General features: G+C 40.6%; 1 protein-coding gene across 1 annotated transcript in view; it reads right to left on the bottom strand.

Moving 5' to 3' along the window:
• The window catches only part of LOC131960601 (proton myo-inositol cotransporter-like), a 93715-nt gene that overhangs the window by 25485 nt on the left and 42651 nt on the right, over positions 1–25579 (bottom strand). Inside the window, exon 4 of the mRNA XM_059325857.1 lies at positions 13794–13902. Coding sequence (XP_059181840.1) covers positions 13794–13902 — 109 coding nt within the window. The remainder of the gene's footprint in view (positions 1–13793; positions 13903–25579) is intronic.

Here is a 25579-nt window from a genome sequence, read left to right as displayed (position 1 = left end):
GCCTATTGTTTTTTTTCCAGAAAATGTTAAATTCAGTAGATTGGTAATCTACCAGTTGGTCAAGAGACCGTAATACTTTAAGTGGTCATGACCAAGTGACATAATATATATCTTAAAGAGAGTCATTTCAGCCACATGTCTGCTAATTATCTGTAATTGGACTCAGTGGTTGTTTTTACTGGAATATCGCTGCTGAACCAAATGTTTGGCTGAAGTTCATCTCAACTTGTCTGCATAAATTCATGTGATTAGACATCACACCGCCACCACCGAGGAAACTCATTTGCATCCAAGTATGTGATGTGGACCGACACCAAGTGTAATTTGCAAGCAAGTGTGCAGCTGAACAAGCACTGATCATCCAAGCGGCATCTTTCACTGAGTTTGCTGTTAATTATGTTGGAAATGAGTAAATTCATCAACTGATTACATTTTTATGAGCTGTACTTTGAGTAAAAGGATCTCAGAAGGGACACCGGGTGATAAGCGACCACTGGATTCACACCAGAAAGTGCTCTGGCTCGATCACACCTCTGCTCCTCTTTGAGCCTCCCTGTCACAATTTTCTCTTTCTGACAGTCTGCCAGCCTCGGTGTCACCTCTCTGTCTTTCTGTGCACCTGAGCCACCCAATTAGCAACATGTGTGAACATCACCAGGGATCAATCATTAAAAAAAAATGAACTTTTGACCCAGGCCAAATTCTTTTCATGACTTTGTTATTAAGATTAAAAAATAATAATAATTAGCCTATAATATAATTACATTTTCCATTATACTTACAGATGAGATTTTAGTGTTTTTAAAATCATGATTCCATTCAATTTTAGATTCTTTTTTTTTTCACCACTGAAGGTTATGCCATTCAGACGAAGTGCTGATTGGGAAAAATCAAGAGAATTTTGGTTTTATGTCCTGACAACTGTCATTCACATTTTTAAGGCCATATGGTCAGATTTTCTCACTGCCGATCTGCCTTTGATTTCAATGAAAGGTCATTTCCATTAATTTTTTTACTTCAGAATTAAAAAAGTAGTATTAGCAACAATTGTCTGAATATACAACTCACAACTCATTCACTGGACTCATCTACTTAGGGAAACCAGAATGAAACAGGCCCCAGGGCTAATATTCCTCTATTATTCAGAATATTCTGACTTTGATATGTGTTATGCCCCAGTCTAGAGGGCCTAGAGCACAACATGAAAAGGCCCCATCTTCCCCATCTCCCAAGTAGCCACAAACAAAAATAAGTTTGAAGAATGGGTAAATATTTATTTACAAAGAGAACTTAGGTAAATACAAATATTCTTCAACTTAGGGGTGGACTAAAGCCAAAATAACAAACAAAACAATTCTATCTTAAAAATAAGAAATTTACCTGAAAAACCAAAAGATACAAAATCTTACCTCCCTACCTACTTAAACAAGAGAAAACGAGAAACAAAACCTGGCAACCCACCCTTACTGCTCAAAACAAGGGAATTAAGTCCAAAACCACAAGTTAACTCAAAAGGTGTGAACCGGTTGGGAGAAGAGGAGGATGAGGAAAAAGCCTGCTGCCACCGACGGCCGCCATCTTGGCTCCATTTAAACCAGGTGGTTCCGGCTGCAGCCAATCCTAGCCCAGGCGTGGAACCTCTCCACCAATCATGTATACACCATTTTCTGTTTGGATATTCTGAATTAGGCTTTATTTTGAATGTCACATGTCCCTTGAAACATACCAGAGGTGGGGAAAAAATCCATATAGCATAGTTTCGTGATATTAATCGCTGTTCAGGAGGCCATAGTGGGCTCATTTTTAGGAATATACTGGAGATGCTGGTGTCATATTACGCTGCAAAGTTAGGTAATTTTTCATGTTTCATGATGTTTCAGGGTGATTTTCAGAGTGGTCATGTGACCTCTGATATCATGCTATCTCAATGAAACTAGGCTGCCACCCAATTCCGAACTGAGAATTTTCTTTTATTTGACAAAACAATTCTTGTTTGACTTTAATTTTGTGGACAAAGAATGCAGTTAAAGAGTGAAATTGCAATATATTGTACGGCAATACTCGGGATAAAATCATATTGTGGGGCCTCTGGTGATTCATACCTCTATATATGGTGGAAAACTTCTAAACTATCTAAAATCCTATTTAAAACTAAATGGAAAAAGCAGTTTAATCCTCTCAATTATCTGAAATTGTATTTGACAGACTGGGATTTAGATACACAAACCTTTGTTATAGGCAGAGTGAGAGTGCAGACAGATGGGAAATGTGTTAACTAACTACATCAAATGGTTTGCTTATTTTTTAAAGTTTTGTTGGTCGAGTTGGCTGTTTCAACTTCAGTTGCCGTTATTCTCAAGCTGACGACCAGAGGGGCTCACTTCTTGTTGCAACTTTTAATGCAGGGAAAAGAATTCAAGTGGGCCAATGTGTTGATATGAACTAAAATTACCCTTTGTGTGAGCATATTTGATTTAGACAGAAAAAAAAATCTGTGACTCTGTCAATCCGTTCCTGTCAAGTTCCAAACTTGAGAGAATGGACTGTTAGAGCAGACTGTCAGACAATATGTGCTTGCTAGTTTGGTTTTTTTTCTCCGCCAGCTTACTCTCACTGCCCTGTTCCTTCTCTCTCCGAGCCAGCCCGGTGGTTTAATCAGGGAAAGCAGCTGGGGACAGGGAGAACGGGGCTTGTCTCTAAGCCTGGCTGATTTACTGGCTCCCCAAACCTCCTTTTATATCTCCTCAGCTAATAGGGCTAGCCTGGCAGCTTCACACAGGAACAAAAAGGCAGGTGGTAAACAGACAGGCTGGCAGAGTACACAGAGGTAAGAAGCAGCACACAGGAGGAGAAAAGACAATGCTTGAAAAACCAAAAAGCTGTCCAAAACGAGGAAACCATACAGCAGACATCAGCCTGTAGAAAACACACAAAAACACAGACAAAAACAGACAATCATGCAACATGTGAGACTTTGAAGGGATTGTTGTACACCTGTAGGTCCTCCCTTCATCAGCTGTGAGCAGCTGCCTGCCTCCACAGCTGCACCCTGTCACCTATTAGTGTCCCGGGCCAACTGTCAAATGGTCTGAGTGCTCCTGGTGATTCTGCTGCCTTGTCTCGGCTGTCTAGTTGTCTGTTGCTTATTGTCTGTCTGTCTGTCTGCCTGCCTGCTGCTTTGAGCCTGTATTGATTATGAGCTTATCTAGAAGTCTCCTTCAGTTGCACCTGCCTGTGTCTGCTGTCTGATCCTGGCGGTCCACATGACAAGCAAAATGTGATGATATTTTGTCTCAAAGGTGTTTTCAGAAATGGGATTTTAAACACAAACACAGACAGACCCATTCAATAATAATTAACTTGCAGTTTTTTAGTGCAAATATAGTAATACTTGAAGCTCCACAGAACAGAAGCAACTAACTGACTATGACTAACTTATTCACATGCTAGAACGGAGTCATCGAACAAAACGTGTGAACACTTCGGCTTTGACACAATTCAACAGACAATTATTTGAACCCTGCCACCACTCAAAATTGTAGAGAATATAAGGCCAAATGCAGCAATTTATAATTAATTATGCTGGGCTTACACCAAACGATTTTCCCAGTCCCAGACTAAAAACTGAAAGTCTTTAGTAAATCTAGGAGTTTTACTGGAGTCACAGCGCGCTACCGTCATCCCGATCGTTAAGTGTAAGGTAGTAATCGGCGCTGTTTCATATCAGTCTTTTCCTAGTCTTGGGTTTGCATATCATATCAAACGTGTTCAATATTAACACAAGTTGCAGTGACGGAACACAATCAACAACCAATAGATGAGCGGTTCCAGACCGGCCAGTAAAACCACTTCCACAGGAAAAAGTAACATCACAATAATGTTAGTAAGCTCAGTCCTAAATACAAATATAGAGATATAAAATCTTTACGGCCACAAGCGGGATTTTGGGGGAGCTGTTTCTTAGTAAAGAGAACAGTAAGGAGACCCAGTTAAAATGTATAAATAAATGTATACATAAATAAGTAATAAATAATTGATGATTAATGTGTGATTAACTAAATGAAAGTTGATCGAGCTGATAAGTATAATTATTCTTATTAAACAAATTATAATTAAATAGGACATAAATGTATATCATTAATTATTTTCTAAATTTTCCATTCCTTTATTCTTCCTTATCTATTCTTCTTGTCTATTTTTACGGTAAAATAGTCAACTTTTCATGTCAGAAAAACAGAAACCCTTTTTCAGCTTTGTGAGGGGGCATTTTGTGGCGTCTTCTCTTCTTTTCTTTTATTTTTCCAACAGAAACCACTGCACACACAAAAATAGCATGGTAGGTAAAAAATGCTAAGGAAAATCTAGTTGTAGTCTTGTAAATAGTGACCCTGCAAGATTCACAGTCTTTGTAGAATCTCAGTGCGAGACTAGGCTGGGACTAAAAACTCTAAAAACTTGTCTTTAGATGTGAGCAGGTGTGAGCTGATAGTCTTGCAGGAGTCTTTCCAAATCTTTTCAAAGTCTTCTGGCTGTCATTGGTCTCATGAGGACAGTGCTTTACTTTACTCATTGAATTTCAAAGGTAATTAGGTAATGATTAAGGCCCAAGCACTGGTGCAATAGTGCTATTGTTCCACTAACTGGGAATCATCACTGGATTGAGACGGGAACGGCATGGATAAATTCTGTTGTGCAATCCACACTCTGTCTTCCATCAAGTTAAGTGAAGCAGAATCTGCATAGACAGCTGTTTAAATCACACAAATATCCCGCTGTATATGTGTTTTGTATGCTTCCCCGTCACTTACTACACTGTAATAAATGATTCTGTAGTCATTTAATTTTACTTAATATATTTGATAAAATGTATTAAATATAAATGCGTCCTTGATTTTGAGGCAGTTGTTTAAGTAACTTTGATATAAAAATGTTTGAGATAGAATCTACTTATTTTGACCACATTAAATATAATCTTTATGTGTATGTAATTCTAAATCAAGAGAATTTTGAATTAATCCAACACAATAGAATTAGTCCGTTTATAATTGACAGGCACTTCCTGTTAAGTTGTTATTAACTCAACTTGTAATGTAGTTAGATTTAATTAATAATATTGCGTGCAATCTGTTGCCTCAATTTTATTGAGTAGCTATTCTTTATCTTTTTTTACAGTGTACGGTGGCAGTCACATCAGACAGACAGCTAACTGCAGTGGTCAGCAGCTTTCTAAGCTGCCTTCACCAGGCTAACTGACAGCAGAAATATTAGAGGTGTGAATCCCCAGAGGCCCAACGATACGATTTTATCATGACACTTGGGTCGATATTATTGTAATTTTAAGCATTTTGCGGCATGGTGAGTATTGCGATACAATATATTGCGATTTAACTGTTTAACTGCATTTTGTGTGCACAAAATTAAATTCAATCAAGAATTGTTTTGTCAAACAAGAGAAAATTCTCAGTCTATTCATCTCACTTCAGTCTTTTTATCCTCACAAACCCACAGACTGACCAACAAAGTATTCAGTCAAACTGAACTGAACTGATATCAAACATGTATGGACGACAACAACTGCAGCATTTTTAAAAAAACGTTCCTCAATTTTAAGCTTCACTGCTTTGAATATTTTTGAATGAAACATAAAAAAAGACTAACTTTGTAGCGTCATTTGTACATTTTCCCAACACGATATCCAGATGCACGTGCTTATAGATTCCTTAGATCTTCTAGTTTTATATGATATCGCCAGTACTTGAGCTGATATAATATGATGCGCCAGTAAATGAGCATGATATAGCTTCCGAAAAAAACTAAAACGGCAGAATGCTAAATATTGATACTTGTCGTCCATGAATCGATATAATATTGCCATATCGTTTTTTTCCCACACCAATAAGAATATACTGATTTACTTTGTTTTCATGTCAACATCATGGGAAGAAATCAACAATGTTTGTATGTAGTGATAAATTGATATTATTTCCCGGTCAACTTTAGCGAGTGAGGAGAGTCTGCGTGTTGTGAAACAGCAACACAAAGCAAAAAAATAGATGCAGCTGATATGTTCAAAATACATCTACGGTGAGATATTTGTGTGATTAAAAGAGCTGTCGATGCAAAAAAACACTTCACTAACCGCCACAAAAATAGACTTGATGCGTAAAAGTAGCATTGATCAAACATGGTCATATTAGGCTTTGACCTAGTTTTGTTCAAAACAATAATTGGCTATACTATTTATATAGGCTACCAACCTGATACAAAATGTAAATGTAACATAAAATGTAATAAAATGTAACCATAAAAAACACTATTTCAACTTTTTTTTTTTTACAGATTAATGGTAGATTACAGCCTTATTAGTACAAAGAGCCAAATGTGCAATCCAAGTTTTTTTTAATTACTTTATACAGTATACAGTACATACTATCCTGTTACATGAGGCAGGATCAGTGCCAAAAAACACACAAAAACAGACTGACAGTAGCAATAACAAAAATGTATTTTGGCAGTAGACAAATTTAGTTTGAAGTTTTTTATAAAGTAAATGTTCATTGCACGATGTAATGGCTATGGAATAATGGCACCATCTGCGTTTAGATTGTTTCTCTTTAAATCTCACTTTCTCCATGCACTTCAGTCTACCACCACGTACCATCTCCTGGGAAAATGAAGGCTTGATTTACAGCACTGATATGTATCTGTAGTGTAGCCCAGGGTTATGAGTTGCACCTTATGAAGGCAATAAATTAATAACACAGAGGCTCTGTAGTCTGAATGAAAGGCAAACTCTTTAATGTCTCCCACACTGTGGATGTTGGTGCACATAAGCTTCACTCTGTTTCATAATAAAAGCCTGAGACTTATACACTGCATCACTGCTTACCACAGGATTTTGCAAAGAGGCAACCTAACAAAATAGTTCATTACTCAACAAAATAGCTTACAGTGGCTATCCCTAGGTCGCCAGAACTGCAGATGGTGGAACAACCAGAGAAACTGTGGAAACTGGAGGTAAAAAAAATTAACCTCAGACGAACATTCCCTCAATTGAGAAAGCTCAGGGACTTTACGGGGTTCAGTTGGCATTCTTTCTGCCACATATAGGTAATAAATTCTGCAAATGTATTAATACTACTGGGTGAAAGCGGGCAGAAGTTATCTCAGAGAATTATTCAAACATGACATGAATGCAGGGTATGACTTGGTCTACAAGTGGGAAACTTAGATAAGATATGAAGGCAGTGTCAGCTGTGTGGGGTTGTCAAGACTGTACTTGTTTTCCTCTCTTTCTTATTAATTGCACCTGTCAGCCAAAATAGCTGTAAACATCTGTGTAGGTGTGTCGTCTCTTTAAAAAAGAACTGTTATTCTGCATTTTGCACGAGCTAAATAAAACTTCTCCAAACAACTCAAACTGAGACATTATCTTCAAAAATCGATGGTTAGCCAGATGAGGTCTTTAATGTCACTTCTGAAGGATGTAATTATCACCAAAGGAAGCCACAGTAGGTGTTTTTACAAACAAAAGGTCAGTTAGATTTCAATTTGTAGAGCGAGACACACATCATAGTGCCAGGTGTAAACAAAGCATAATCTCGACACCATCTTGATCACAGGCGTATTAATACTCGGGATAAATGGGTCACTGCTGACACTGATAAATTCGCAGGCAGACCTTTTCTAAAAGACTGGAACGCTGGCAGATACAAAACTCAGAGAGACTGAAAGGCAGATAGGGACAGAGCTGTGACAGATTTAGTTTGTCCCCTCTGCTCTTCATTCTGCTGGCAACAGGAGATGAAGATGAATATACAGTAAGAGTGGCAGACATCTAGCGAGAGAGGCAGAAACGACTGTTTAAAAAGATTTGTGAAAGATCCAGTGTGTCACCTCTGCTAACCACAGCTGAATTTCAACTCCCCATACATGCACACACATGCAAACATCCATACCATCAGTAACATACCTCACACACACACACACACACACACACATCCACGTGAGCACATGTCGCACATGTGCAGAGTCCAAAGTCCGTAGTGTCACATTTTACGCATTAAATCACACGCGTGTGGCCACACACACAAACACAGCCGCACAAGCATGCATTTATCCTATTGCTCTGAACCTCGGCGGTTGCTAAGCAACAGCACATATCCACAGATTGTTTACAAAGCCTGTAATATAGTTCATCTCAAAGGGGAGGTGAGACAGAGACAGATGACACAATCTCCTCAGATGGAAAGATAAAAAGAATAAAAGAGGAAAGGTGGTCTGTCCCATCACAGGCAAGCGGCCAGTGATGCAATGAGGCTACTGGTCCCCGGTGTATTATGTGTTATGAAAGATGAAAGAAATGTTTTATGATTTAATACTGTGCTGCTAAACCAAATACATCTGTCTCCGGCTCTGTTGTGTTGAAAGGGACGGCTGGTGACACACAGATTCAGTGTCATGTATCATCATTGTTTCGGTTAGCCCTGAGGGCGGAAGAGATAAAAACACACTTGAACTTTCTTTTTCAATGGAAATATGATCTAGTAACAGGACACACTCTACAGTTTGATCAATGATGGAGATAACAGATTAAGTCACAGCGCCGCAAAAATTTTTGTGATGTTAAAGTGGCAACAGACATGGGTTTTTTTGGCTTTACCTTGTCATTATGAAGAAAATGCTGATTGCACAATGTAATGAGTAAAGAATAATGACACCATTGGCATTTAGATTGGTTCTCTTTGAGCCTCGCTTTCATTATGGAATTCTGTCTTCCACTGGGTATGATATCCTGGGATAATTAAGGCTTGATTTGAAGTGGCAGCCTCCTAATCTGAAAGTGAAGCCAAGTCTGAAGTGCCTTTAACGTGCATTCTTTCTAATGGCCAGCAGGGGGCGACTCCACAGGTTGCAATAAGAAGTTGGTTTGTATGGAAGTCAATAGGTAAAATACCGGATCAATATCTCACTTGATTTATTACCTCAGTAACAATTTTCATGAGTTTTACACCAATCACTAGTTTTTAAGTCTCCTTCAATACAGCTTGATGTTGTATGTATTTTGTACATTATGGTCCCATTTAGAGAAACATAGTTACACTTGGTTTCTAAAATGTGTCTTGAGCGATCAGATCACAAGTGTTCAGTGCTAAATACAAGTGTAAACAGGTTCCAAGACGCATTGTGATCGGATCACTCAAAAACACTTGCCGAGGTGGTCTAGAACACATTTGACCACATATATTTTGTAATATAAACGACCATGCATCCTGATGGGTCCTTGACAAGGACGTAACAGGAAAATACGTCATCAATGCAGGCCGTGTGGTGGTCGTTTTGATGAATGCCAACGGTGAGAAAAATGGAGATGGAGAGGAGCCCTGATGTAGGTGGTTGGGGTCCAAGTGAAACCAGATGTTAATCTTGATTTGAGCAGAAGATTCAGTCCAAAGAAAACTTGAGGACTCGTTAGCGGGCTGTTTACGAGGACAGTGCTAGCAAGATAACAACTCGAGTTGTTTTACTAAGCTACTGTATATCAGCAAATGAAAAGTTGTCTTTTTCCACTTTAAGTATTTTACAATAGATTAATATTGCCAATGTTTTATAAGTACTTGATGATTAAGACTATTTTTTGGTACACGGCATTAAAAACTGCAGACGCCGGGGTGTTGCTTCAGGTATCAGTGGAACCATGAAATACACTCAGGAAGGCCGAATTGAGCAACAGATCCATGAGTTTTTAGGCTTTTTAGATGCTAATACAGTACATAACAGTATATAATGAGACTATTTTACCTGTTCCTGTAACTATGGAAAGTTAAAATGGCAACCATCATTGTATTCACCATCCTAATGACATTGTTTTGGTGGCAAATAACTTTGCTGCTCTCATTAAAAAGAGAGTGGGCTGCATGTTTGCAGACACTGCTATTGTCTGTGTGAACAGGGCATGACCTTGACTGTCACTGTGAATTATAGTGGAATAAAAAAGAGGATTTGCAAGTAAAACTTCATTAATACCATTTTGCCAACCCATCCTTTCAGGTTCGCAATTTTGGCAACAATTTCCATTCTCTGGTTTTCCAAAAGTAGATTAAATAGCTGAATAGGATCTTCTGCACAGACTGCAGTTCTACTTTTATATGATTTCTGTGGACTTATTTTACCAATGACCTGTGGGCCCACCCCCCGCAGAGTAGGGCATAGGGGTCGGGTGCAGTGTGAGTCGGGCGGCAGGCGAAGGCGGGCACCTGGGCGTGCTGACCCCCGGCTCCAGCGGCTAGCTCTGGGGACGTGGAACGTCACCTCGCTGGCGGGGAAGGAGCCCGAGCTTGTGCGGGAGGTGGAGCGTTACCAATTAGAAATAGTTGGGCTCACCTCCACAAATAGCGTGGGCTCTGGAACCAAACTCCTGGAGAGAGGCTGGACTCTCTCCTTTTCCGGAGTTGCCCAGGGTGAGAGGCGCCGGGCGGGTGTGGGGATACTCACAAGCCCCCGGCTGAGCGCCGCTTTGTTGGAGTTCTCCCCGAGGAACGAGAGGGTCGCCTCCTTGCGGCTGCAAGTCGCGAGGAGAAGGTCTCTGACTGTTGTCTGTGCATATGCACCGAACAGCAGTTCGGAGTACCCGGCCTTCTTGGAGTCTCTGGGTGGTGTCCTGGAAGGGGTACCGCCTGGAGACTCTATAGTTCTTCTGGGAGACTTCAACGCTCACGTGGGCAACGATGATGGTACCTGGAGGGGGGTGATTGGGAGGAACGGTCTGCCCGATCTGAACCCGAGTGGTGTTTTGTTATTGGACTTCTGTGCTAGTCACGGATTGTCCATAACGAACACCATGTTCGAACATAGAGTGGCTCATAAGTGTACCTGGTACCAGAGCACTCTAGGCCAAAGGTCGATGATCGATTTCATTATCGTGTCATCAGATCTGCGGCCGCATGTTCTGGACCCTCGGGTGAAGAGAGGAGCAGAGCTGTCAACTGATCACCACCTGGTGGTGAGTTGGATCAGGTGGCGGGGGAGGATGCTGGACAGACCTGGCAAACCCAAACGGGTAGTGCGGGTGTGCTGGGAACGTCTAGCGGAGGTCCCTGTCTGCAGGGTCTTCAACTCACACCTCCGGAAGAATTTCTCCAACATCCCGGGTGAGGTTGGGGACATGGAGTCCGAATGGGCCATGCTCAAAGCCTCAATTGTTGATGCGGCTGGTAGGAGCTGTGGCCTGAAGGCCGTCGGTGCTTGTCGTGGCGGCAACCCAAGAACCCGCTGGTGGACACCAGCGGTGAGGGAGGCCGTCAAGCTGAAGAAGGAGGCCTTTCGGTCTTGGCTGGCCGAGGGGTCTCTGGAATCAGCAGACAGGTACCGTTCGGCCAGAAGGGCTGCAGCTGCGGCAGTCGCTGAAGCAAAAACTCAAGTATGGGAGGAATTCGGGGAGGCCATGGAGGAGGACTTTCGGTCGGCCTCAAAGAGGTTCTGGAAAACCGTCGGGCGTCTCAGGAAGGGAAAGCAGGGCTTGGCCCAAGCTGTGCTCAGCGGGGGCGGAGACCTGCTGACCCGACCTGTGGATATCGTCAGACGGTGGAAAGAACACTTTGAGGACCTCCTCAATCCAGCCAACACGTCCTCTGTAGAGGAGGCAGAGTCTGAAGACTCAGGGAAAGACTCACCAGTATCCCTGGCAGAGGTCGCCGAGGTAGTCAAAAAGCTACCCGCCGGCAAGGCGCCAGGGTTGGATGAGATTCGCCCTGAGATGCTGAAGGCTCTGGACACTGTTGGGCTGTCATGGTTGACACGCCTCTTCAGTGTCGCGTGGAGGTCTGGGACAGTGCCAGTGGAGTGGCAGACCGGGGTGGTGGTTCCCATTTTCAAAAAGGGGGACCGGAGGGTGTGTTCCAATTACCGTGGAATCACACTTCTCAGCCTCCCCGGGAAAGTCTACTCCAGGGTGCTGGAAAGGAGGCTCCGGCCGATTGTCGAACCTCAGATTCAGGAGGAACAATGCAGCTTTCGTCCTGGCCGTGGAACAACGGATCAGCTCTTTACCCTTGCGAGACTTCTGGAGGGGTCATGGGAGTTTGCCCATCCAGTCTACATGTGTTTTGTGGACTTGGAGAAGGCCTACGACCGTGTCCCTCGGGGAGTCTTGTGGGGGGTACTGCGGGAATATGGGGTACCGGGCTCGTTGCTACGAGCTATCCGGTCCCTATATAACCAAAGTGAGAGCTGTGTCCGCATGCTCGGCACAACGTCAAACACGTTCCCAGTGGGTGTTGGCCTCCGCCAGGGTTGCCCCTTGTCTCCGATTCTGTTTGTGGTTTTCATGGACAGGATCTCAAGGCGCAGCCGGGGGGAGGAAGGGATTCGGTTTGGTGACCTAAGAATTGCATCTCTGCTTTTTGCAGATGATGTGGTTCTTTTGGCTTCATCAAGCCGGGACCTCCAGCACTCATTGGGGCGGTTTGCAGCCGAGTGCAAAGCGGTTGGGATGAGAGTTAGCACCTCCAAGTCTGAGGCCATGGTTCTCTGGCGGAAAACGGTGGACTGTCCCCTCTGGGTGGGGAGAGAGATACTGCCTCAAGCAAAGGAGTTCAAGTATCTCGGGGTCTTGTTCACGAGTGAGGGTAGAACGGAGCGTGAGATGGACAGGCGGTTGGGTGCGGCGTCAGCAGTGATGCGGACGTTGTACCGGACCGTCGTGGTGAAGAAGGAGCTGAGCCGGAAGGCAAAGCTCTCGATTTACCGGTCCATCTATGTTCCAACCCTCACCTATGGTCATGAGCTTTGGGTAGTGACCGAAAGAGCAAGATCGCGGATACAAGCGGCTGAAATGAGCTTCCTCCGTAGGGTGGCTGGGCTCAGCCTTAGAGATAGGGTGAGGAGCTCAGACATCCGGAGGGAGCTCGGAGTAGAGCCGCTGCTACTTCGCGTCGAAAGGAGTCAGCTGAGGTGGTTTGGGCATCTGGTAAGGATGCCTCCCGGGCGCCTCCCGTTAGAGGTGTTCCGGGCACGTCCAACTGGTAGGAGGCCCCGGGGAAGACCCAGAACACGGTGGAGGGATTATATCTCTCTCCTGGCCTGGGAACGCCTCGGGGTCCCCCAGGAGGAGCTGGACGTTGTGGCTGGGGAGAGGGACGTCTGGAATGCCCTGCTTAGCCTGCTGCCCCCGCGACCCGGCCCCGGATAAGCGGAAGAAAATGGATGGATGGATGGATGGATATTTTACCAATAACACAGTTATTGGTAAAAGAAGTTACCAGATAACACAGTTAATAACACTGTTTAGCTATTCAATGTCATTGGTCCGTCTATAGTCTTACTCCTGAACATTTTCATTTAATCTTCATGGGGTTTCTCTGGTACAACACAAAGATTGTTTTCCAGAACTAAAAATGTAAATGCAAGACTTCTTCATCAGACATGTTTGATGTGAAAGTGACCTTAATCAATTTCTTTCTGCAACTGCACTGACTTTTGGCATGGAATATTTATCTGTCTGGATACATAAAACAGTTAATTGGTAAACAGGACTTCAAAAGCTTAACTTCAAAAGGGAGTAGTGCTTAGAAGAGTCTATTGCCTAGACTAAGATGAGCATGGTTAGAATTGATGGCGATTTGAATTCTACAGTTGCATACATCATTACTTCACTCCACTATGCCCTGTTGTAAGCTGACCATTGCAGATTCTATAAAGTTTTGAAAAGTCTGTCTTCATTGCCCAAACAGTAGAATGAATGAGACCTTTACTGGATGACTGAGGTAAATGTTTTGTTGGACAGTTTCACTCACATGACGGTGTTGATTCCTGAAAGCTGCTGGAACATCTGAAGACCACAGCCCACCAGGAGGGCTCGGCGAGTCGGGGGGTAGGTCAGCATCCGCCAGATCACAGGGCCATCTGGAGACAAAAGCAAAGGCACAGCAGAAATTAATTTCAAACTCAGCGTGACTTCACTGCAAAAATTACACTCGGCGCTAATGGAGTTTCATTCCAAAAATCAGATAATTTGTGTTGTAGCAGAGCTTTCAAAACAGTCGTGTCAATGATTATTTCTGAGTTTTAAAATGCATTTCTAATATTTTTCAGAACTTCGTATTATTATAGTACTTATGAGCCCAATTTATTTTATGAATTTGTAACTTCAATCAGAAAATGCTGGATTTTGATTTCAGGGAACTGTATTTGTGTACCCAGTGAAACCAAAAGTCAAACCAAAAGTCAACATTGTTACCTTGAAAGTAACTTCCACATGTAAATACATCAGGTTCTATGATACCTATATCACTCTCAGTAACTGCATCCAATAGTTATGGATGATAAAGTAGTTATTTTAACCCTAATCATTTAGGGTTTGGTTTCCTAAAACCCACATTCCTTGGTGACATTATGGGGTAGTATTACACTGCAAAAAAGCCAACTTGTATTTTTTGGCCTAAAACAGTGATTTAATTTGGTAAAACTTGGAAATATAAATTACTGACACTTAGGGCAATAATGTAATATAATAATTTAGCACAACAAAGGAAGCCAGTTGTCTGCTCAAAAACAAGTTTGTGAGTTGTTGTTACTTTTATCTTTAAGTTGGGGTTCAAAACAAGGGACAATAGTTCTGCTAACTCTTATTTCTCTGTTGTGAAATGCGGGAAAGCGGTGAAATTCATTAGCGAAAGCTAGCGGCTAACTGATGCTAGCGGCTAACTGATGCTAGCGCCGCTGCTTGTTACAGCTACAAGAGTAGCCATTAGTGTATCAATGCTAACTCAAAATTGTGGTCACAACATTAGCTGACATTTCATAGCGGCGTTACAATCGTGCCAGAGAAATTCAGAGTTGAGCAGAGTTGTTTTAATTGTCCAACTTAAAATTTTATCGAAGTTTGTTGCCTTGAAATTTTGAGTTCACCCAACTTTTCTTTTTTTGCAGTGTAGGGGTTAAACCAAAAATTGGTTGAAGAAGAATGGTGGGGCCAAAACGCAAATATGAGGCTTTAATTCAAAGGTACCATCTTCTTGTTTCTTGCATGTGACTAAAACACAAACTAAATTACAAAGGTTCTAACACACAGTCTTTTTGGTCTAACCCTACCCTTACCCAGAACCGCTGGCAGACAGGTGATCTTTAATGTTAAACAAGTAACACATTTTGTCGCCTAAACGTAACCAAGTAGTTCAGTTTCACAACACTAACCACGTGTTTAACACTGTGACTGTCAAATGTTTAAAACAGCAATCATGCAACCATTTCACAACATATTTTGTAGTCATATGAACCATAGTGAACACCTTACATACCTTAAATAAAATGTAATAAAGAACAAGACAACCATTAAAGGAAACTTTCCTGCCGAGACTTAGATAAGAAGATCAATTATTCTCCCCTGTCTGTACTTTAAATACAATGCTACCACCAGAGAGCCAGGCTAGCTGTTTCCACCTGTTTCCAGTCTTTGTGCTAAGCTAAGCTAACCGGAGGAGGGATCTTAATATTCAGTGTACAGCTGTTCAATTTTCTCATCTAGGGCTGGACCAAAAGTCATATCCCGATATATTTAGGCTGAATATCGACATACTATATACATCCTGATATTTTTATCGCAAAGTGAGAGCAAAATGTTCAGTCAAAGTCAAAGCCAAATATGACATGTCACAAGTAGTTTTATTCAAACCGTTTATTTAAGTGAAAATAAATACTGTTTAACAACAGGAGTACCTTTTTTGTAAAATTCAAAGCTCCAAAAAGTGCACATTTAAATAAAAAATATCTTAAATAAAAATGAAATAAAATTGGCCAATCTTTTTCTGAAATAAATATATTTATATAAGAAAAGAACAGCAAACATTACAAAATAACTAAATATGACAAACCCTAGTAAGGACAGCATTTATATATAAAGAAATATAATTGTGTAACTATATCGATACGTGCGATATGGTCTAATTCCATATCACATTTAAGAATATATCAATATATTTTTTATATCAATATTTCTCCAAGTCTCATCTAATCCTTAGCAAGAAAGTCAATAAGCATATTTCCAAAAATGTTGAACTGTGCCTTTAACACAAGCGAAAACATATTTACTTTGATGGGATTATCAACAAATAAATATTTCGTTTATTTTTCCAAAGCACAGAGAAATCACTCCTTTTTTCACTTCTGTCAGCTGATACATTTCGATATTCATAACATATTTATGATTTGGACATGAGGCTGACATAATGAGTCATACTGTCCTCAAATTGCAAGCTCTCGGTTCAAATCTTTGTGACAGCATCCATCTGCTCTCCTGACATGAAGTCACGGAGGCTTTGTTAGCGACAGGGATGCTGCTGTGCTACTTTCACCCCCGACCTCCCTACAGTAGTGCTGGATTAAGTGTAAAAAGAAATGTCTCTCTTGAGAATCAGCATAACACAGTTGCTGCCTTTTTGTATTTTTCAGATGGTGGGTATCTCAGTTTGGGATGAAACAAATATTTGACGCCAGGCTTTGGCCTCGCAGAGTCCCACTTGGCTCAGCAACAGAGCCCAGACTGTGATCTCCAACACACACAGACAAGCGGCTCCTTTGGGAGGAGAAGTCTTAATAGGATGAGAGAGAGGCTGGACAGGCATGGAGCTGTCGGATAAAGAGGGAGACGCACACGGTGCCAGGAGATCAGACAAATAAGCTTGAGCGCACACACACACACACGGGAAAGAAACACACAGGTGTGACCGTGTGTCACGATGCACGAGTGACTGTGCAAACACAAGCACATATAAACATATCATAAACAAGGATGCATGAGCCTGCATATATGAAATGACACGCAGGCTGATTATTTGGGAGCAGCTGTGTGTGGGAGGACTCTGGCCCAGGGAACATCTCCTTTAGCGGTTTGACAAGCAGACCAGACTCTGTAAAGGAGGCCCCCGCTGACACACAAACACTCAAGCTTTCCTTTTCGATGGCCGGCTTCTCAAAGGGACATTATCATCTTTGATTCCTTTCAACTCTGAAACGCTGAAAAAGGCTTTTTAACTTTCAACGATTCAGCCACATTTTCACTGCAGAAGCCACTTCTTGTCCTTCTAAAGAGATGAGAGGCAATTTTCACAACACGCTCTGAAGCAGTCGAATACGTACTTTAATCTCAATTTGACACCTTTTCCTGAATTAAACATGTCCAACATAAACAGGCTCAGCATATTTTCCTATGGTTTATGTTATTTCACTTGAAATCAGTAAAGAAAAATGCATCACTCATATCTAGGGCTGTCAGGTTTTGTGTTTTAACAAGGCAGCGACCCTTGGGTGCCTTAAACTTGCACTCTTTCTAATGACCAGCAGGGGGCGACTCCACTGGTGGCAAAAAGAAGTTCAATTGTGTAGACGACCACAAGTTAATGACCCTACTTTTCATTAATAACTTCATTCAACATTCTCATAATGAGTTTATGGTCTCAATCTCTAGTTTATAATCTTCAAAACAGCATAGTGTGTATTTTGTAAATTATGGTCCGAGAATAAGACTGTTATTTCTTATGCTTGCTGTGTCTCGTCAAGTACGTTAATTTTATTAATGTCCATGTTAAGTGTTTTATGTTTCATGTCATGCCATAGTTTAGTTTCATGTTTAGTCCTTTGTTGTCATGAGCACTTTATGTTTAGTTAAAGTCACTCATGTCTAGTCTCGTAATGCACTTCCTGTTTTATTTTGTACTTACCTTCTCCCTCTCGTTTCAGACCCTGACTTCCTCCCTTTGTGTGAATTCCCCGCCACTGTGATTGTTTACCCCGCCCCTGATTGGTTTCACCTGTCTTCCCCTACCTCATGTATAAATAATCCTTGTCTCAGTTCGTCTTGTTCAGTATGTTTTGTCTCGTCCCAGCCAGGATTTTCATGTTATCAGGTTTGATTTAATTTGTGATGACTTTTGATCCTCCAAGTGAGCACTTTTCTTTGTTTGTACTTTGATCCTCATTGTGAGTGTGCTTTTGTTTTGATTGATTTTTTTCCTAAGTAAAGACATTGTTATACCAACTATTGACTGAGAGTCGTGCATTTGAGTCGACCAGTTTTGTGTCTGAGGTCTAACAATGCTTTAGCTACCCTGTGATTGACAAGGCCCCACCATGACAACGTGTATTTCGTTTTATATATAGTAAGAATTTTGACCCTTTCACAGTGTGTTTTCTCTATGCACTCTACTCACACCCTACTATATCTATATTACTACCCACTACCAAACTATCAATAACAACAGCTTTAAACTGAGACTCTCACATTTACTCTCACAACCCTAACAACTCAATAATTCAAGATAATATTTATGCAATTATATCTTCCTTTCCAAGAAAAATAGTTTGTTTAGTGACTGTTCCCCAACTCTGACACCACACAGAAAAGTAACTCAAAATTAGCATGAATTGAAAAACAGGGTGAAAGTCCCACTAGGCAATGAAACAGCTTTAAATGAATGTAGGCTTATTATATAATACAGCATCACTAAAGGAAGTAAACACCAAACAAGTAAGGTAATATCTCTGTGGTAACAAGCAACATAACATATAACACAGTTTAGAATTTCAGAGCCATGTCCACTATTTTATTGTTTTTTTAATAAAGCTGCCACGTGACCAGCAAATACATACCAAATGCATGTATCATATCACAGTTTACAGCTAAATCATATGCTATTTTGCCAGGGAAATGCTTCATTTCTGCAACTATAATGTAATTATTGTTGCATCTGTTGCATATGGCAGTCCAGACGTTGGTACAGTCTTTATGATAATATCATATTTACTATTTATGTTGGCATCCACCCACTCCACACATTTGTGCAGATGAAGCTATAGTGAAAAAATGAAGGCTTTAGTTTGAGGGTGCTAAAGTTAAAGATAGTCATATACGGTTGAGTGGGTGTATATAAGATTTAATGTTGTGACCTCTCATCAGAACTTAATATAGTTATGTGAGCCCTGCTCATTATTTACAGATAACTAAGTTAGCTTGAGGATAAAAATGTCAAAACAGGGGCTTTAAAGGGGCAGAGACGGTTCAAAAACAGGGCACTTAAGAGTCATTTCCTGTATGCGTGTCACATGGGTTTTGCCACAGACCCCGCCCCTTTGAGAGACTACTGCCAGATCCTGAGTCTAAATTTAGATAGCGATAATTTGATGTGTTTGCAAGATGTCTTTGTATAACTTTTCTTTTATTTGCTGCATGATGAAGACAGGCAATACTGGACACATTTTTCAAAAGTCACGTCTTCCAATTATTCTGACACCAAAATGGCATTTTTCGGACGGACAAAACAAAAAAAAGTTCGAGATCTGGCAACACTGATAACATTAGCCAAACTGTGTCAAAATTTTAAGCTACTGTCAGCTAACTTATTTTCATAACACTAAATGTTGTTGTTATATTGTTGAGCTGTGTAAATATCAAGTTAGTTACAATACATTGAGCCTGACAAAGTCTTCCAAACAATGTGGGGGATGGGGAGAGAAGTGTCCCCGCCAACTTAGGAGACAGGAAGCATATAGGTCCGGGTACTATAGTATAATTCCTTTTTCTGTCCAAACGAAAATACAAAAAAAGGAAAACAGTGCCCCCTTTTCCTTTTTTCGTTTTAAACCAAAAACGAAAAAAACTGATTTTGCTATCAGCATCAAAAAACCAAATAACCAAACAACCTAAATGAAATAACGGCCGTTATTTGTTTTTTGCAAATCCATTTTTCCTTTTTTCGTTTCTCATTTATTGATATGACGTCGGACACATCGGAAGCGGAAAAATAAAAGTCCCGTCAAAATAAAAGTCCCGTATTAATAAGTAGCCTACTTATTATCAAGCATAAAAAGGATTAAAAAAACGTATAATCGTACACTAGTATAAGCTACTGTTCTCTGAACCATGCATGGTTCACATTTATTAACATAATTATTATTGATTATTAATTATAATTATAACTAATGCCAGGCCTAACGCCATAAATAAAAGCTATCGCTATGAAAGAGTTTTTTTTTTTTCAAGATAAATGAAGTAGGACATTAAAAGATTCCCTTTGATTAGATGGGCTAAAGCACACTCAGAACATTGTCATATAATTTAATTACAGCCATAGGCAGCGGATGAGCCTGACGTTTGGGAAGCCTATCTGACCACATGTTATACAGCCTGGTCGCCGGTGCTGATCGCTTCTGAAGTAAGGTACTTTTACTTTGTTTATCTCATCCCCATGGCAACGCAGCAGCTGCGTCATAATAAATCCCTGGAATATGGGGGAAGCTTGCTCGCGATCGCAGCTCCTTTGATGAGAACGCGCAATGGTGTTGCCATGGTGATAAGATAAACAACATAAAAGTACTTCAGAAGCGATCAGCACCAGCGACCGGGCTGTATAACATGTGGTCAGATAGGCTTCCCAAACGTCAGGCTCACCCGCCGCCTATGGCTGTAATTAAATGATATGACAATGTTCTGAGTGTGCTAATCAAAGGGAATCTTTTAATGTCCTACTTCATTTATCTTGAAAAAAAACCAAACTCTTTCATAGCGATAGCTTTCATTTATGGCGTTAGGCCTGGCATTAGTTATAATTATAATTAATAATCAATAATAATTATGTTAATAAATGTGAACCATGCATGGTTCAGAGAACAGTGGCCTATACTAGTGTATGATGATACTTTATTTTTATTTTTTATGCTCGATAATAAGTACTTATTAATACGGGACTTTTATTTTGACGGTACTTTTATTTTTCCGCTTCCGATGTGTCCGACGTCATATCAGTAAATGAGAAACGAAAAAAGGAAAAATGAATTTGCAAAAAACAAATAACGGCCGTTATTTCATTTAGGTTGTTTGGTTATTTCGTTTTTTGATGCTGATAGCAAAATCCGTTTTTTCGTTTTTGGTTTAAAACGAAAAAAGGAAAAGGGGGCACTGTTTTCCTTTTTTCGTATTTTCGTTTGGACAGAAAAAGGAATTATACTATGATACCCGGACCCGGACCCATATACCATTTCATACCATTGGCGCAGCTTGTCATTTTTTGTTATAAAGCATCTTTGAAAGTAAAAGTAAGTTTGAAATCTGCATGATTTTTTATATGAAGTTCACTTTACTCACTCCTTGTGCAAACAGTTGAATAATGTCTTCCACTTCTAAAGTTTGAAAATATAACAATGATTTATTTTATTTTTAAGTTTGAAGAAAAGACACTTCCAGGTGCATCATGGGAAATGTAGGATCAAGCATTTTTGAAGCTTGACCTGTAGGTTTTGCTTTGGTTTGCTTCCACACTGCTTTATCATCAAGCTCAACAAGCTTTGTAAACAAAAGTCTTTTGTCTATTGGACAGAATATGTGAGTGAAAGAGCTACCACTTTTTTCAAAGCAAGTCTGTTTTTTCACTTTTGTGTGGCATTGACCCACTGTTCAATTAAATCCATTAGCCACAATTCTGTCGCTAAATAATTTTAAGACTTTGTTGTTTTTGTCTGTATCCACAACTGTGTTATGTGATCTTTAGAACACATCAGTCCACGAGACATTTTTTCAAGACGATTTCCTTGTCCACCCAAATTCAACCCAGAATGCACTGTGTTCGGACTGCGTTCCCACCTGCAGCGAATCAAACTCTGGTACTCATGGAAGCGAACCGAGACCTTGATTTTTTAGTGGACGAGAGTTTGTTTGAACAAAAAACAAACAGACTATCTGACAAAACACACCCCAGTGTGTTTCAATTGGACCAGCTCAGGTGTGAAGGCCCCCTAAATGCCCCTTTTGTGTATTGATATTGAGTCTCAATGTATCATTCAGTCTGCGTTATTTACAAATATTTGAGAACAATATTGTTTAAATAATACAATTTATGGAAGATTACATACATACCACATACTTTGGGTTGTTTCTCAGAAGCTACTGTTATGTTTCAGTTTCAGCTATCAAATTCAAGGTTTAATATGAAGCAGAAACTCTAACTGCAGACAGTGAGGAGGAAGTGATGCGTTTATGGGCTGAGCCATTTCCATGGCGCTAACGTGGTGGATTGTTATTGGTTGATCCCTCGAGAGCAGAGCAGAGGACTGTTATCTGATTAGCCGACAGGGAAATCAGGATTCATGGGCCAAAGTCAACTATCCAGAGACCTCATGGCTGCATGAAGAATAACTTAATTTACTCAGCCAAACACACACAAGCATGCACACACATACACACACATAAGCACATTCAGACACCATCAATCATACAGACACAGTATCTTGATCCCTCTTGCTGTCTTTCGGACTCAACAGTCCAATCTGTATGTACTTTATTCTGCAAAAATATAACTAAAATGCAACAAGCACATGCATACTCACTCGTTTTACATACATTCACATACACACGTAGCTCACAAACACACAGCTTCATTTCCTCAACTGAACACCACCCAGCTGTAATTTAATCAGATGAGATATTGAAGAAGGATGGCGATGAAAAACAAGTCAGCAAGCAACCAGCAAGCCACAAGCGCAGTGATTAAGTCTCACGGCGTTGCAGTAATTGCATGTCAGTATTGAACCTTTCCAACGATATCTGCCTCATTTCATTCAGTCCATACTGCAAAACCAAGATTACCTTAAAACCTCAAGCTTGATGCATTCAGGTGTCGATCACGGTTAGATTAAATTCCATAATATAGCAGCTTTTCTGGGAGATGAGCACTGGATGTGATAGCAGAACACACAAAACCTAGAGGTAGTCAGCGCAACACACACACACAAAGCTCACTACAAAGGCATGACTCTCTTTTCTTATGTCAATCTACCCACACAGGCTCTGTGATCATCCGGCCACCATCGCTACCTGCATGGATCCCCTTTGATTTCACATCTTATCAGCATTCAATCCTGAAAACACTGATCACTCTAAAACCAGTTTGTTTGTACAGTGAGCAGGGGAAGCCTAGGATGTGTTTTTAATGAGAGCAGGGTCCGTCTCCCTTTTCTTCTCCTTTGATATTCACTGAAGGAATCTCCAATTAGCTCTTTTCCTCGGCTACCTGCTTTTGGGAGACACCCCAACTTCCCCTCACGACTCCCCCCCATCGCCAATTAGAGCCGCCCGTTTAGCACCATTGGTCCTGTCAGATGTTTCGTTTTATTCATGCTTCAAACACGTGCCACAGTCAGTCGGCTTAATGAAATATACAGCAGGCGGAGAGGCAGCTCGCTTTCCAGGAACACTGGCAAGCATTCGTCTGACTTACTGATTCGCATATTGATTTGCAAATCGTTTGGAGTGAAATTGTGGTGAATTTAGTGAAATCTACACATCCACAGGTCAATGCAACAATGGCCAATCAAATAAACAAAGAGGCCCAATGAGGTGATGGATGGCAGCACAGGAGGAATTATTAGGGTAGAAGTCAGTCTATGAGAGAATAGCTCTTTCTATCCATGCAATCACCGTGTCTTCAGGGAGGAAGTGGCTGGAAGCGGGCTTCACTTACATAACCAGGAGAACTGCAATCAAGGACTGAAGTCTGAGCAGGCAATCTGCAGCCCTCCTACCTCAACCCCCCCGTCTCCCCTCTAATTATTTATTCTCCATAGTTCCCCTCTTCTCTCCTTTCTCACCTCTCTTCGTCTTCCTCATCAGAGCAGGATCATGACATCTCACACTCTACACGGTCAAGATCAAAACGGAAGGTCAGGACTAATGGGGAATAGAGATTAGGTCTATCACTGGTTATGGAAGCACAGTGCAGCCTATGGTGTTGCACGACATTGCAAAAAAATTGTTGTTTCTAAAATGTTACAACTAAATAGCCACCGTGTAAACAAGATCAGCCCGTCCTTAAAGCTACACAAGGTCAAGCTTTAACATAAAAATACTGTCATGTTCAAGAAGTAGACTAAAGGCAGGCAGGGTTAACCATCTTGAATTAAAGTGTGAATGTTCCAGAATAATAGGAGGTTTATCTGGGATTTCCCATTCTTCTGCTACTGCATGAATGCAGTGTGTAATTTCACATCTAACTGACAGGTTGGAGAGTGATATAACTCTTTTCATAAAAGAAGTGAATGTAGCCACCCTGACCTCAGCCACTGGGTTTGTGGACTACTGTTCTGAAGCCTCGAGTTCGGCATTTTGGCTGTGGCCATGTTGTTTTTTTGGAGCCAGATAAGTGCATATTTGAATGAGAGGGTGACGCTAAATTATCAGCCAGCTTGGTACCTTGCTAGCTTGGTGAGCAAAATGCATCTGTAATTGAAAAACCAAATGACTTAATGGAAAAAAGAACAGCTGACTTCTTAGAGTGTCTTTTAGCACAACTGAATGCTGAGGAAGACATTTTTAGGAGACCAAAACTTCACAACAAATTTTTCGTTTGTGTACCTTTAAGCAACTATCATGATTTACTAGATAAACTAAGATAAACAAGCAATAAACTCATTAGAAAAATGTTTACTGAGGCAATAAATCAAGTGAGAAGTAGGGTGATTTTCTCATAGGCTTCTATGCAATTTTTTTTATTCAACCAGTGCAGTCGCCCCCTGCTGGCCATTAGAAAGAATGCAGGTTCAAGGCATTTATGCAATAGCTTCACTTTTACAACGCGGAGGCTATAGAGCGAATGGGCTTTTTTCTCAAATGTACAAACTATTCCTTTAACTTGTTGAACAGTGATATTACTTTCAGTTATATCATTGTGCCATAATCATTATTGCTCCAATTAGAGATTTTCATTTCTGATGACTGGTAGCTGACCCTTATTAACTGATCATTAACTGGTAACCAACAAGATTAAAATTAACTATAGAATCTTGCATTTTTTTCAGACCTCAGTTAGCTCTAAAATACAATTAACAGGCCAGTCATCAGTACAGTGGACAGTCTGTTTACTGCTTAACATCCCTAGTTTTTATTATTTTAATGATAAAGTGTTGCACCCCAGATGTGATTACACCATACACTGCATTTTAGAGAAACACTTAGAATCTACAGTGACTCATTTAATAAGACAGAGAGCTCTTGTTAGTTGTAGGCTAGAATCTTTATAATGATGTTTACATAAAAAATAATGTAAAAGTGCTACTTTAAAGCTGTAAAGCTGAAAATCATTATGATTAAAGGCACTCTGGGTTTAACAGACTGCAGATTTATTTTTGGCACCTTTTAACTGAACTAAAGTGAGCCTATAGGACCATGAAGTGCAGTTCTTGAGCTTCTGATAAAAAAGCTTTTTCAGAGATAAGGAGCCTTTTACTGGTGGTTTTGCCTGTTTGTTTGTTTTCAGCACACTGAAGCACTCGAGGAAATATTTATTTCTGTACTCTTTGAATCTTTGGCAGAACATAATATCCACTGGACAACTCCTGAAATCAAGCAGAGGCATGGTATGTTAGGAGGAAGAAATCAAATCATCTGAAGGAGATGCAGTCAAGTAGAAATTCTATAAGAGAGGTCAGCTGGAACCAACATGTGAGGCTTATGGAACTGTTGTTTTGATAATATCGAGAAGAAGATGTATGTTTTTTTTAAGAGCCAGGCACTTGATTGATTCATTTTCTGGATAACTGA

Source organism: Centropristis striata, chromosome 22, assembly GCF_030273125.1.
Source record: "Centropristis striata isolate RG_2023a ecotype Rhode Island chromosome 22, C.striata_1.0, whole genome shotgun sequence".
In the NCBI taxonomy this organism is placed as follows: Eukaryota; Metazoa; Chordata; class Actinopteri; order Perciformes; family Serranidae; genus Centropristis; species Centropristis striata.
Note: the sequence above shows the minus strand (reverse complement) of the source record. Positions and strands in the feature narration are given on the sequence as shown.